The following is a 13,809-nucleotide window of genomic DNA, read 5'->3' as shown; positions in this document are numbered from 1 at the left end:
AGGTATACACTCTACTGTTTACCAGTTGCCAGCCAGTCTAACACTATGCTGAACAATAATAAAAAAAAAAAAAAAAAAAAAAAGACATTCAAGGCACTCCCATCATCATGCCACCCACCACTGCCTCCGCGTTGCCTGACCCAATTCAGCCTACCATCTACTACATGGAAGCTGTATTGCCAGTAGAACTACAGTCAGTGACCAAATTACTGCATTTCTCGGCCTCTACCATAGATTCGCACGGAAAGAACATGCTACCTCCTCCATTTTCCAGATCCTCCATTAGTTTTCTGGCAACCCCCTCTCCTGTATCCTCCTCCATGTCTTCATGTTCGACCTTGGGAGATGATGACGAGTCCAACCGCGAAAGCAGCAGTATCTCGTTGCCACTAAACCCTGCAAAAGACAACTCAAACAAGCTGATCCATGGGAAGCAGTACGTTTGTAAATTCTGCTTCAAGAAATTTATGCGGCCCTCTTCGTTAAAGATCCACATTTATTCCCACACAGGCGAAAAGCCATTCAATTGCACCCATCCCGGTTGCAGGCGAAAATTCAGTGTTCAGAGCAACATGAGAAGACATTTGCGAGTGCATTCAAGCTAAAATGGTATAAATATATGTCTCTTCAAGAGTGAGAAATAAAAGAATAGTCATTGGCCCAGACTCAACTATAGAATCAGCTGCAGGATACTATTCAAGAGAAGCGTTGGTATCATTCTTGACGCAGTATCCATCTGTGCATGACATGCGAAACGGATTGACATGATAGCACATTTCAGAATCCATTGGTACAGATCCAATATCCTAGTTTTGGCTGAAAATCTCATCCCATTCCTAGCATATAAGAACAAAATACCATAAACATTGGAAATATTTTCCTTTTTTCATTCATCCACAGCCTGTGCACCTTACTCCTCGTATGCGTTCAAGTGTTCTTTCGGCCCTCATTGTTGCATCCACAGTCTCCACTGCTTTAGCTGCTCCTGCAGCATCCTCCTCCTTTGTAGCTATTGAGCCATCGGCATCATCTTTCGCCGCCGCCGTCGCCTCGGTTTCAGTAGACCCAAGAATTGAAAAATGGGCGCATATGAAAGTGGCTCTTCCTGATGGTTTGTTTCCAGAGGATAAAGCTGTGCTAGAACAGCAATTGCAGGTTGTACCTATGATTGTCGTGGATGAATCCAGTTTGCCTCAACCTGCTGCTGCTGCTGCTGCTGATGCTACTGCTGCTGTAGCAAACAATCGACTTGACAAGCATCAGCGCATCGATATGCAACCTGCTTACAAGCATATGGGCATCATGGACAACGCTGACGAACAAGACTTTAATAATATTGTAGAAATTGCTCCCCTATCACCTGAATTGCAGCAGGATTTGAACCAAGAGCATGAAGCTGCTGTTAGTAGTAAGTAAATTCTTAGACAGCGAAACGTATGTCCATCCCACTCACAGAACAATGACAGATGTAGAGCAAAGTGATTCCAGTGCTGCTACTGCTAGTAGACGACACAGAAAATACCTGGGCGTCAGTGATAACAGTGATACTCAAATCATGGATCTGCCTGTGCCAGCCAACGCTGAGGATATTGATACTACCATTAGCGATCAAGAGCAAGTGGAGAGTAGCTCATTGCAAGCGAAAAAGGTAGTTGGGCTTGATAATCACGGCAGAATGAGATTTGTCGATGTTCCTCTCTACAGCAGAGGGTCCCACTGATGGAGAATATATATATATATATATATATTTCATTTAAACGCAAATAAATATAATTTATTTTATATACACATCAAGACAGACCCTGTGTTTTTGCCCATTCAATAGCTAATGAGGTGATGATACTAGCCGTGTGATCTGGTATCTCACAGTACAGTATACCCGCCAAAATTTTGTTTTGTACATCTTCCCATCGCTTCCCATGAACGTCCCTATTCTCTAGCATCATCTGAGGATCACTAAGCTCCATAGCAAACCGTTCATACATGACACATATCTCGGGGTAAGGCTCTAGCAAGCGATTACCCTTGACGGTAGGCACAGTTTGAAAATGAAATCCAATGTCTTTGGCAAACGGCAAGATACCATGCACGACTGTGCCCGGCGCGATAGGCAACAGCCGTAAGCACTCGGTAATAAATAGCGTCTGACACCACAGTGGTATGTTGCCTCTCACTAGCACGTCTCGGTTGTAGCTGTATGGGTTTGTGTATCGAATGCCTATGGTATGTGTGTATGGCACAAACGTCTGTGCTCTTTGCTTCTGTGCTTCCTCCTCTTCCAGTCGCTTCTTTTCTATCGCTGCTATGTTGGTTTGCTCCATCATGTCGTTGAACAAATCGTTGAACGTGAATGTGTCAATGGGCGCCAAGGTATCGTCTTTGGTGAACAGGTCCATGGCATTGATCAGTGATGAATCAGATGTAGGGTAAACTAATGGCTCGCAAAACTCCCATTTCTGTACCATAAATGTGCCGGGAGACAATCTGACGAACGACAGGTTGAAATCGTGCTTGGCAAAACAATGGAGCATGCGCATTAGCAGATGCTCTGAGCGATGCTGTCTGTATTCAAAGATGTTTTGTGTGGAAAATGGCTCTGCATTAAAGCTGTATCCAAACAGGCCCAGGACGTCGTTTTCAGTGCCTGGCAATGGCAAGTGGGCTAGCGTGTTGCTGGATGACTTCTTGTACTTGGTTTCGTACGCATGAATATGATAAGCTGGGGACGAGATTGCGGCGATCGTTGAGCTGTATGCATTCTTTCTGATTTGTGCCAAGGCGTATGTCCAATGATCGCCTGAGCAGCATGGCGAGATGCCGAGCTCATGATCTTGCAGACTGGCACACTGGCAGCAAGGGAGATCTACATTGACTGGATTTGTGTTTGGTATGATACTTTGCATTTTTATTTATTGAAGAGAAAGAAAGAGAGAAACAATTTTTAGATATCCAGCGGGACCTTCAAAGGGTACTGTGGTGAGTATAGTTCCCTTCATTCATCATGGGATTATCAACACTTACCGTATCATCATACCACCACACTTTGACGGTTTGATCATCACTACAGCTTGCCAGCATGCCTTGTTTCACGTTCCATGCTGCATCGTACACCACGCCCGAATGTCCTCGCAGTTTCTGTAACACTTCACCTGTGTCCTGATCCCAGATATATACAATGCCATCTTCACTGCCTCCCACAATGAGATTGTTGTCTGCGAAATTGGCCCGCACAAAGTTTTTGGAGGTGTTTTGATGTCCTTTGAGCTTGCGGATAGGTCGCACCATACGAACATCCCACAGACGATTGGAGTTGTCCTTGGAGCTACTCAGCAGTAAGGTGCCACTAGAGTTCATTTCCACCGATGTCACTTCACCCAAATGCGATGAAATGGTACGAATACACAAGCCAGATACGATATCCCAAAACTTGATGGTGTTGTCTTTGGATCCACTAATCACGAGATTACCCAGAGGATTAAAGATGGTCTTGGTCACAGCCAGTTGGTGTCCAGGAAACGTCTTTATAATGGCACCTGTATTCACATCAAAGAGTCGCACCGTTTTGTCATATCCACCTGTCACGATGTGGCTTTCGTTGGGATGGTATCTCACTGAATACACATCTCCCGCATGTCCATTCAACGTAGTTGCACAAGAGGCCTTTTGCTGGCTCTTTAAATTCCAAATCTTGACTGTAGAATCACCACTGGCACTTGCCACAAAGTCGCCCGCATGTGTCGTTGTTAAATCCCAAATGCGAGATCGATGGCCCTCCAACACATCCAAGCACTTGGCAGACTCTGTGTCCCAGATACGCAATGTATTGTCACTGGAGCCCGATACGATCTTCTTGCCTTCTTCACCAATGAATTCCAAGCACTTGACGTTGCCGTGATGGCCAGTCAATGTCGCACCCACAGCATTTGGTATCACAAAACTCGAATAGTCGTCCAGCAGTGAATTGACGGTAGGTGCAATCTTGGGATGGTAGCGAGAAAACTCGATTTGATACGCTACTGCTTGACGCAATAAGCCTAGTAATCTATCTGGAGGGATGTGTCGGTTGCCTGTGCGGTCTGCTGTTTCAAATTCCAACATGCTTTGAAGCTGATCGACAAGACTTTCTCTCGATGCCATGATACCCTCCCATTGCTTGAAACTAGGCGCTTCATGGATGGATTTCGCTGTTAACAAGTAGCACATGTCTTTGAATTCGTTGGGTTTTGTTTGAAAGTGCTCAAGTGGCTTTAGTCGCTTGTTCAAGAATGTGAATGCCTATAGGGTGTGTCAGTCTGTTATTGTTATTTCGGTATATCAAGCAACAGAAGCTACCTTTTGAATCTCTCGTCGTTCTAAATATTCTAGATATTGCTGCTTGTATACAGAATATAAAAATGATCTATGATTTTTAACTAGTGGTTTTGTACATAATTTCTCTACTTCTTGCCAATCGCCGTCTACATACACACAGTGTGAGCCTTGTGGTTGCAAAAATGGCATTCCCTCTGTTTACCTAGAATGGCCTTTTTTAATCGCTTCACTTCCAATGTGCGTTCTTCTCTTTCTTTCCATTTGACATTGGTTTCATCGTATAAAACAGACTGAGAAGCGTGATAGCCTTCGTCTTGTAGATACTGCATGATAATGGCAATAATGTCTTCTTTGATGCGAGGATCATTGGAGTTGAAAATATCGTCTGTAGGCTGAATATGTGAATTCTGCATGCCAACGTGTTGATTGTAGGTAGCCAAGCTAGCAAGAAGGCATATCATTATTCGCTTGATCCGTAGTTTCGCGGCTGTATCACTTACCTTCTACGCTTCTTTGCATGCTCGCTTTGAGAAACACTGTTCTTGTTGAGAATACAAGAAGCTGTATCCACCACTTCCTGTTCATCTTTTGCAATGGCATCGTCGATTTTTGCTTCTTCTACCGTCAGTGCCTCTAAAGCATTTTCAATCTCTTGTTCCTCTTTTATCAAGCCAGTGTCCATCTTTTGCCGTGAAAGGAAGAGAGAGAGAGAAAAATGCGTATATATTGTAGGCAATAACGTCAACTAAATTTAGATGTCGAGACACATTCACATAAATATTGATGGTTGGCCAGACTGCTTTTGCTTGTACTTGATTGGGTAGAGAACACTGCTGGAGTGTGTGTTGTATCTCCCTCTACATGACCACTAGTCAAGCATTGCTAAATGTCTATTACCAAAGACTGGGGAGCTTCTAGTCAATACATAGCTGCCGACTGAGGGCTTGCCTGATCAATAGCAAGTCCTGTATTATGTGTAATGCCTTGACAATTGATCCAAATCAATGATCCCACCTGTTCCATTGGTTAAATGTCGACTGTACATGTTGATTTATAATGATTAGAGGAACTGTCACAAAAATGGCAGGAAACTACATTAATAAGCTTTTAAAATATCCTGTTTTCCTTGACATTTCCTTCTTCTATATACTCAAACATGACCACAACATTACTGACATTACCCTACGACATCATTGCAAACATCAGCCAGCATTTAGATTTATGCTCAAACACAAGTTTGATGGATACATGTAGACACATGCGCTACATGTTTTTGTCCTCGAAATATCTTTGGAGAAGGATTACTTTTGATTTGAATCATACAACTGATTTACATCGCATTTATTCATCGCTGCGAAAACTAGATGACTCGAATGGACTAAGGCAGCATGTCGTGGAGGTAATTTGGCTGATTTGTACATTGTACTCACATTCCATACTCACATGTCAAATAGGCAATCATGGATGACAGCGATGATGCTGATCTGTCTCCCATCATTATGCTGATCAAATTCCCTCACTTGCGCAAACTCAGTGCTAGAAACCGCAAAGAAAATACCAACCTGGAAGTGGATATCAAGCTATTACAAGAAATGCTTAAATTCGGATCTGTCAAGCCGAATTCTTTACCTATCGAGAAGATCAATATTTACCACTATTATATGGATTTCGAACCTCATCTGTTGGCATATCAAAAGACATGGAACAAGCTATCGATACATCCTCATGTAGAGCTGGATATTCGACATTGTGGCTTTTTACCCGAGGATCAAAAGGAAACAGAGCTTGAACAAGAATTAAGTTTACTGGAACAGCGTATACAAAGATTGCAAATGCAACAGCAAAGCCGATTGACGCCAGAGCAGCGACAACAACACCCAGATGACCCTACATTGCAGAGACGAGTGGACCGTTGTCAAAGAATCTTGTGTGTTGATGCTCAGTGCTGGTCCTGCGCTCATCATTTTGAACATTGTTGGAAGTGTGTACCTGTATGTCCAGGCTGTAAAATCAAGCGAATTCCTCCCATGGCAAACGATAATCAAATCAGACTCAAGCACCGTCGTCGTCAATTTCAGCCTAAACACCAAGACATGGCTGATGAAGATGAATTTAGCGTTTTTGGTTAAGATCTTTTCATATTGTTTGAATAAAACTGTATAACAAAGAGAAAGAGTTAGGTTCATAATCATTATTACACTACACAAGTAGGATGGTTCACAAATTACCTATGACAGCGGAATGCAGTGCTCAGCGTAAAATGCACTTTAAATGTAAATTGGCAGTGCTCTTCAATATAGGCTGTTGGTTGCAAGAAGTTGCGAGTAATAGATCGACAGATAAGGTACTGGAAAACGTTGTATTGAAACCGCTTGGTGAAACGTTGCTTCTTTGTACTGTAGCAAAGAGCCAAACGTACGCTGCGCATTTTGCGAAACAAGGGGGTACAGCTATCCCAAGCCCTATGTTCATGGTAGAGCTTTTATATCATCGAGACTATTTCAAGTCCACTATGAGTGGTTGCTAAAGATATTAACGGATTTTCAGTTGCTACATTGGTTGTTAAATAATTAAGGGAGGAAAGTGTAACGAAACCAATATTATGAAAAGAAGTTTTCTCCTTACATACATATGAGTGTTTAACATGGTGGATAAACTTTAGATCTAATTTCACGGCTAGATATGGCATCTCTGGTGTGGACAACCACCAAAATTATTCTGCTAAGCTGATAAGCATCTCGGTCACTCTTAGCAAGTTGTTACATGCAAATTTGCATAATATCATTGACGCTCAAGTTATGAAATTACTGTATTCGCGCATTTCAAAATGAAAGAACAGAGCCTCAGAATTAGAATACAAGCGTCGATCGCTTAGGCGTTGATTTCCATACAAAGCAAAATATCGGGGTCATCAGACAGAACCGTGATTTACTGACTCCCTTGGCAACACAACCTACTACGCCTTATTTTTGGCCAAATTCTGTCCAAATTTAGACATTTTGAAGCACGAATAACTCATGCTACAAAGCGTTGTGGAAGCTCGGAATAGGGCCAAACGTTTCTCCTTGCCCACGCTTTAGCTACTGATGCTTTATTTCAAAATGTTTTAGGTCGTTGCAAATTCATGAAAATCCTCATGATTCTCATGTGTACTAGTAAGGAAAAAATCTTGAAAATCAAACGACCGCGTTTTTCACCCCAAAAATGACGACTTTTTCTATAATATATATCGAATCAAATTGATTGTAAAGATATAACGCGACACTAGAAGCTGTTTATATGAAACTTTTATATGCTAGATTTTGACATATTCACAGAAAACCTGTTTTCATATTTTTGAAAATTGCTCATTATTTTCGGTCTGAAAGCTGCATGTAATCAGCACCATTTGATGCGGCTTTTTTAGTTCTCTAAAGATGCATTATAACGTTGGATGTGACAACGAGAGTTTTCATAGTTAAATTGGCAAAAACGTTCAAAGGATGTCAAATCAAGTCAAGTTTGAAGACGAAAATACCCACTGCACAATTGCAAATTAAAGTGCAGCAGTTATGGCTACCACGACGGCAGAATACTGGGACCAAATCTACTGGCCGTGACGTCGAATGGGGCGCTCTCTCATTTTTCCATATCCTCCTTTTTTTTTTACCCTTTTTGCAAAACGCGTTTAATATCAAACCACATTGGTTTTGGAACCCTTTTGATTGAAAATAACACTCTAGCTTTTGATAACACGGCCTTGTACTGTTAAAAGCACTTGATACTGCTTCTCTTAAGTGGAATATAGCAGGTACCGTTCGACAACGAGCACAGAAAGACGCAGAACAAGCACTAATCGAATTTGTTTATTAGGTTTCGATTATTTTTTTTACCTGTTTGCCGTGGGCGCTGCTACCATTACTTCTTTGCTATCTCTGCTGTTTGCTTCTATGGTTTATTATGTCTGGTAACTGCTTCTTTGGTCTTCATCTCTGGCAGTTGCTTTGTTAGTCTTTGCCTGGTCTCTGGTGTCACTCGTTCTTCGGGTTTTCTACGCTGCTGGTATTGCTGTTGCTGCTGGTGTTGCTGTTGCTGCTGGTATTGCTGCTGCTGTTGTTGTTGATGTTGTTGATAATCTGATGTTTTCTGGTCTACTGTCTTTGCTGTATGCTGGTTCTCTGGTCTATCTCTGGTGATTGCCTATACTCTTCTGGTCCATCCGTGGCTGTGATAGGTTTAGTAAGCAATTTCTTTGGTCTTTAACTAGTCTCTGTTGGTGGTGTTTGTTCTTTGGTTTCTCTATGGTGCTGGTGTTGTTGCTGCTGTTGCTGCTGCTAACATGGTCTTTCCTGGTCTACTGTATTTGGTGCATGCTCGTTCTCTGGTTTATCTCTAGCTGTGGTAAGTGGTAAGTATCTTCTTTCTTCTGGTCGCAATGATATAAGCCTTCTTTGAACGTTTATATTGTTACTTCCTTTCTCGTGATAATGCATTCATGATGTTTGCCTTGTTGCGATTTCTTCTTCTTCTTTTTCTTTTGTTGGTGGTGTTTCCTCTGTGGTTTCACATGAAACAGCATTAGTCATTATGTTGTATTGCAAACTGATAATACCGCTGTTGCTTTTGCAGTTGTGTATATTTGTGCCATGTTGCTTTACAGCCGACTATTACTACCATGCACGTTGCTCATGTATGCATTTTTATTGCAACAATAACAACGAGCTTCTTTGAACATCTTTGATGTTGTGTTTGTTACGCTTTTCTTTGACTCGCTTTGTGTGAGCGCCTCTCTTTTTTTTTGCCTACATACTACTATACTCTTATAGTATTATGTTCATTTGTTCCTTTGATTATGTTTCTTTGAAGCATACCTTTTTTACGTTGTGTGGATGTGCCTATCCCTGAAGCTCAACAAGACTTTATCCGAGGCTAGGAGGTAGATAGGCCGCCTCCACTTGGTTATCGCTACTTACTTTAGTGATGATTGAGAGTCTCAATGCCAGAATTTAAAAGCTAGGTGGTGTAAGTAAGGCATGCTCTAGCACCTGGGGGAAATTTGATGATAGCATCTGCTATACTGCTGTATATCGGAGCTTAAAATTTTGCCTCACATCAAAACAGGGGGAAACCCTCGCAATTTTTTTTTAGGCCAGCGGAGTTTTCAAGCAATCTGATTGGTTGAGGGATCGTAGCAGCGAAGGTCTACAACTAGTTGGTTTCCTATTGATCTGTCTAACGTTATTTTGTCTTTTATAATAATAAAACCTTAATCAAATGGAAATAGAAGTATATAATCACACCTTTAATGTTCTTCAGGAGGGACACTGTTCATGCCTCATTGAAAGCAATTTAGTTGTTGCATACAAGAAGTATGCATCTTAGGGTATATTCACTTTCTCCTCAAGCTACTTTTTACAGTGTAGTAACATAGGTATATACCGTAATTGATGCTATTATATAGCTTGTACACAATTAGACCTGACTTTTAAATGTTTTGAGGGTTTTCAAACGAAAACATGTGATGAAACTGTACCAGCTTACCTGTACCAGTACTCATTGCGTAGTCCTAAGAGTTATGTCCTAAGAGTTATGTATTGTTCAAGACCTTCTTGATGTATCATTTCTAAACCGGATCTCCAAATGCGTAGAAACAAGCAGTTCAAGCACCGATCACATCAAATCATAAACTTTGACATGAAACAGGATTCAGTTACGATCCATATCATGGCATGTTCAGGATGATAGATTGGATCTATTATCCTATCACCCAAATCAACCCATCTAATACCTTATCCTCACATCAAATCCCTCGATTCGAATAGTATATAAACCCTCTTATTTCCAATGTAATAAACGATATTCTTTACCTGATTAATTTCATACTCTTTTTTTTTATAAATAATTCATTTCTGATAAATCAGCCAGTATTGAATCATGGCCTTGGTATGAAATTGTGTGTGTTTCTTTTCTACGAAATCTTCGGTTTACTTTTGATATATGCACTTTATATCCTCCTTGGGCTGGTTTGAATCAGACTCTAACTTTTGTCTGATATGACCATTCAAGTTCCATGTTCATCCGTGATTTTCACAAGCACTGTTGTATTCACACGTTTAAATGTGCCCAAATCACAATATTGTAGTAGTTCATTAAATGCCGCAACAACTAGTTCAGCTGATAGATCGATACTACCAACAGTAAAGAAATAAATATTGATAAAGCATATACACATATTTTTATTTTATTCTTTGCACTCAATCATTAGTACATGTATCGCACTTGCGGTCCTCCCTCTTTTCTAATAAATAAAATCAAACGCCCCATGGTGCAGTTGTTTGCTTAGGCGGCAGTTGTTGTTGGTAAGGTGCGTATGCATTAGACGTATTTGACATGGACATGGGAATTGAATACGGAGGCGCCATGTTGACATCACTACCTCCTCTCGAAGTATCGAATATGATTTGTCCAAACAAGGCAGAATCGTAGAGGAATTCACAGCTGTTGAAATCGATATCATTGTTATTGATGTTTCCTTGCTGTAACTGCTGGTAGCTACCCAATGGTTGCTGCTGTTGCTGCGATTGATCCTGAGGCTGTGGTTGTGGTTGAATTGGCATGAGGCTATTATTTGAAACATATGAAGAGTATGACATGGATGATGAAGTGGGGGGAATATTTGAATTTTCTACGGTGGAAATGGAAGCTAACGAGTCAACATCTGGACTACTAAGCTGATGCTGAGGTTGCTGCTGCTGTGGCGGTTGTTGATGGTGTTGACGCTGTTGCTGTTGAATCGAAGCTGAAGGCTGCAGTGATTGGTGTTGTTGCATCTGCATCCCCTGTTGCCGTGGTGATGCTTGTTGATGTTGTTGCATAGGGTGGGCCATTCTCGACGCTTCATAGTTATACTCTTGTTCCTGAACATCGTATAGTCGGCTGTGAGCAGAAAGCATATCGCGAGTCGTCAGCGACAGCCTTTCACTCATGGGCCAGTAGGCACCCAACAGCTGTTGAAACTCCAGTCAGTATTTGTTGAATCACTCTATTTTTGTCAGCCTACCTTGATTGTATCAAACAGAATGGCCAAACCAGCACTACTCTTTTGATAGGAAACAGGATCTGAAGAGAATGCCGACGTCATGAGCACAGTGGAAAAGATGTAAGCACAATAGCCCATGTATGGCAGAACGTTCCAGCCACAAATATCTCGCAAAGCTTTGAAAACGTCCATTGCAATCTCTACATTGGCTTTGCATGCTTTGATACTAGCTTGGATACGATCATAGATGTCTTGCGATAATTCTGCTACTGACAGATCATTGTATGCTAAGCTACCACGGTGCAAAGCCAACATGCCGGTGCAATACATGGCATGTGAGCAGATCCAGAAGTTGATGTAGTTTTGGCTGGCTGAATCTCTGTATTTCTTAACATTCGCTGGTGTAAACTGATAGATTTCTGGAAGGTCCTCTCGCCATTGACGCATTTTAGCATCTAATTCACTAAATTCGTTGATAGGTGGCCATGCAACTGTTGCACCTGCTGTTTTGGCTCTGCTCATGTACTTTGCAATCTCACCGAACCGCTCCAACACACGAAGATAGTATGGAATGACGTCCATCAAGGGATCATTGGCAATGACAAGGCGATCCATTGTGAAACCCTGTAGTGGATCTCTCAAGAGACGACTTTCACTGAGGGTCGGAGGTTCAACGTCGTATTCACCAATGTCGAAACCTTGCGGACGATTTGTACTAGTGCTAGCAAACCTACACTGAAATCAATATCTTGACCCAATCAGCTCATAGGCCAACCCAGACTTACTTGTCAATACAAAGAGTGCTCCAGAAGATACGGCGACGCAATGCCATAGCCACATGATCAATGGATCCATCTACTGCCAATATCGGGGTTGCAAGAGTCTCTTCCTTGTTCAATCCCAATTCTTGACATATTCTTACTGCAATACCGCCATAAATCCAAGCTCTATCACCACATTCACACAGTGAGTGACAAATATTGCTCCCCTCAACTTGGTCAAACTTACTTTGAACCAGACGCTCTACCGTATTCCAAACAAGACATGATACCCCAGAACTGTAAATTTGGGATTGTAGGCTCCAGCAGTGTTGCGTTGATGAGTGAGGTTGCTTTCATGGCGAACTTCTCGCCTGCCCAGTATGGCGGATCGGTCTTTATACTGGGGTGATCTGAAAATCTATACAAGGAAATCAGAGTCATTTATTGATAATCTCGCTAAACACACAAAAGTCTCTCTGTTTATACCTTGCAGCAATCGCCATAACACCCCATAACAGCGGCTTTGATACAGTTCCTTCCTTGATGGATTGCTTTAATCTGGCACGGTGAACAAAGGGGAACACCGAGTTGAGGTACTGAAAGAATAAATCGATCAAGTGAGTAACAATTTCCGGTGGAGGGAAATCATCGTCCTCGCCCTGCTGCTTATTTGTCATCAACGATGATGATGATGTTTCCTCCTTGACTGTGGAGTTGTTGTTGCTGTAATGCTGCTGTGTTGGTGAATTGATGGAGATTGGTGGAGGTACCTCCGCTCCAGCATTTGTCAATCTTCGTTCTAATTGTACCAATCTCTCTTCTAGTAATCTAACATAGCCTTTATGAGGTCCCCGCTTTTTGTATTCTGTGTATTGACATTGTAGATTGGCATCTTGACAGTGAACACATTCTGGCTTGGCACCATCGCATTTGATCTTTTTTTTTTTTTTTTTTTGGCATGTTATTTACCAAGATTGATTCAGATTAAAACGAGTAATATTTACCTTTTTCTTTCGACACAGAATACAGGCTTGTGTGATTCTTCTCTTTATTTGTGATGCGTCTTTGGTCTTTCTTCCAGATGGCGAAGTAGCTGGTGACATTGGTGTATGCGTACCCATATTGTCGTCTAACGTGAAATATTGCTCGAAGCAATCGAGAAGAAAGAAAAAAAAAAAACAGAAAAAAAAAAGAAGCATTGCTTTTATAACAGTCATTTCTTGCATAGTTTCAAACGGCTACTCTATGATAAGATCCGATCTTTGGTTCAAGTCTACAATTTCTCATGATATTTCTTCTTGAAGTGTAAGCAGCTGTTGCTGATGTCCTCTGGGTGGTGAAATTTGGCCCTGGGCGTTTGTCTTTAGATGCAAAAATAGATCAAACATATCCATCACGAACGATTTAATAGATGATAGCGATTGGTTAACCTGCGGTTTCGAAATGCTGATGGTGCCACTCAAATGCGTTGTATGAACTGTTGATAATTCTCCATGTTGTGATACGGAATACAGAATGTGCACTCTATCAAGTGAGGTCATAAGGCTCCTTCTCTGGTCCGCTCAATGTCCAAATGGTTCAAGATTATCAATCGCTTATTGGTATCCGTCTTTTGGTATTTTACCATCACAATGAAACAAAAAACACAGTGTATTCCATTGCAAGATGTAAAATACCAGTGACTCTACAACAAGGAACTCTTTCAAACTAACAGCAGCT

General features: G+C 41.5%; 6 protein-coding genes across 6 annotated transcripts; 3 read left to right on the top strand and 3 right to left on the bottom strand.

The window, feature by feature from the left end:
- Window positions 1-107: 107 nt before the first annotated feature.
- On the top strand, window positions 108-605 carry ATC70_010199 (uncharacterized protein; the record flags this gene model as incomplete). The annotated part of the gene is made up of 1 exon (XM_064829419.1): window positions 108-605. One exon carries the CDS (start codon window positions 108-110, stop codon window positions 603-605), a length of 498 nt encoding a protein of 165 aa, XP_064686621.1.
- Window positions 606-921: 316 nt separating this feature from the next.
- On the top strand, window positions 922-1,720 carry ATC70_010198 (uncharacterized protein; the record flags this gene model as incomplete). The annotated part of the gene is made up of 2 exons (XM_064829418.1): window positions 922-1,408; window positions 1,467-1,720. The coding sequence occupies 2 exons, from the start codon at window positions 922-924 to the stop codon at window positions 1,718-1,720; spliced, it is 741 nt and encodes a 246-aa protein (XP_064686620.1).
- Window positions 1,721-1,790: 70 nt separating this feature from the next.
- On the bottom strand, window positions 1,791-2,903 carry ATC70_010197 (uncharacterized protein; the record flags this gene model as incomplete). The annotated part of the gene is made up of 1 exon (XM_064829417.1): window positions 1,791-2,903. One exon carries the CDS (start codon window positions 2,901-2,903, stop codon window positions 1,791-1,793), a length of 1,113 nt encoding a protein of 370 aa, XP_064686619.1.
- Window positions 2,904-2,941: 38 nt separating this feature from the next.
- On the bottom strand, window positions 2,942-4,993 carry ATC70_010196 (uncharacterized protein; the record flags this gene model as incomplete). Its single annotated transcript, XM_064829416.1, has 5 exons — window positions 2,942-2,959; window positions 3,022-4,275; window positions 4,333-4,457; window positions 4,514-4,752; window positions 4,812-4,993. 5 exons carry the CDS (start codon window positions 4,991-4,993, stop codon window positions 2,942-2,944), a joined length of 1,818 nt encoding a protein of 605 aa, XP_064686618.1.
- Window positions 4,994-5,467: 474 nt separating this feature from the next.
- On the top strand, window positions 5,468-6,440 carry ARG8_2 (acetylornithine aminotransferase; the record flags this gene model as incomplete). Its single annotated transcript, XM_064829415.1, has 2 exons — window positions 5,468-5,710; window positions 5,766-6,440. The coding sequence occupies 2 exons, from the start codon at window positions 5,468-5,470 to the stop codon at window positions 6,438-6,440; spliced, it is 918 nt and encodes a 305-aa protein (XP_064686617.1).
- A 4,161-nt stretch (window positions 6,441-10,601) lies between these two features.
- Window positions 10,602-13,193, bottom strand: ATC70_010194 (uncharacterized protein; the record flags this gene model as incomplete). Its single annotated transcript, XM_064829414.1, has 6 exons — window positions 10,602-11,297; window positions 11,351-12,059; window positions 12,115-12,276; window positions 12,338-12,508; window positions 12,577-13,025; window positions 13,095-13,193. The coding sequence occupies 6 exons, from the start codon at window positions 13,191-13,193 to the stop codon at window positions 10,602-10,604; spliced, it is 2,286 nt and encodes a 761-aa protein (XP_064686616.1).
- Between the last annotated feature and the right edge of the window lie 616 nt (window positions 13,194-13,809).

Source organism: Mucor velutinosus (assembly GCF_035048745.1).
Source record: "Mucor velutinosus strain NIH1002 chromosome Unknown tig00001563, whole genome shotgun sequence".
Classification (NCBI taxonomy): domain Eukaryota; kingdom Fungi; phylum Mucoromycota; class Mucoromycetes; order Mucorales; family Mucoraceae; genus Mucor; species Mucor velutinosus.
This window is presented reverse-complemented; position numbering and strand designations above follow the sequence as displayed.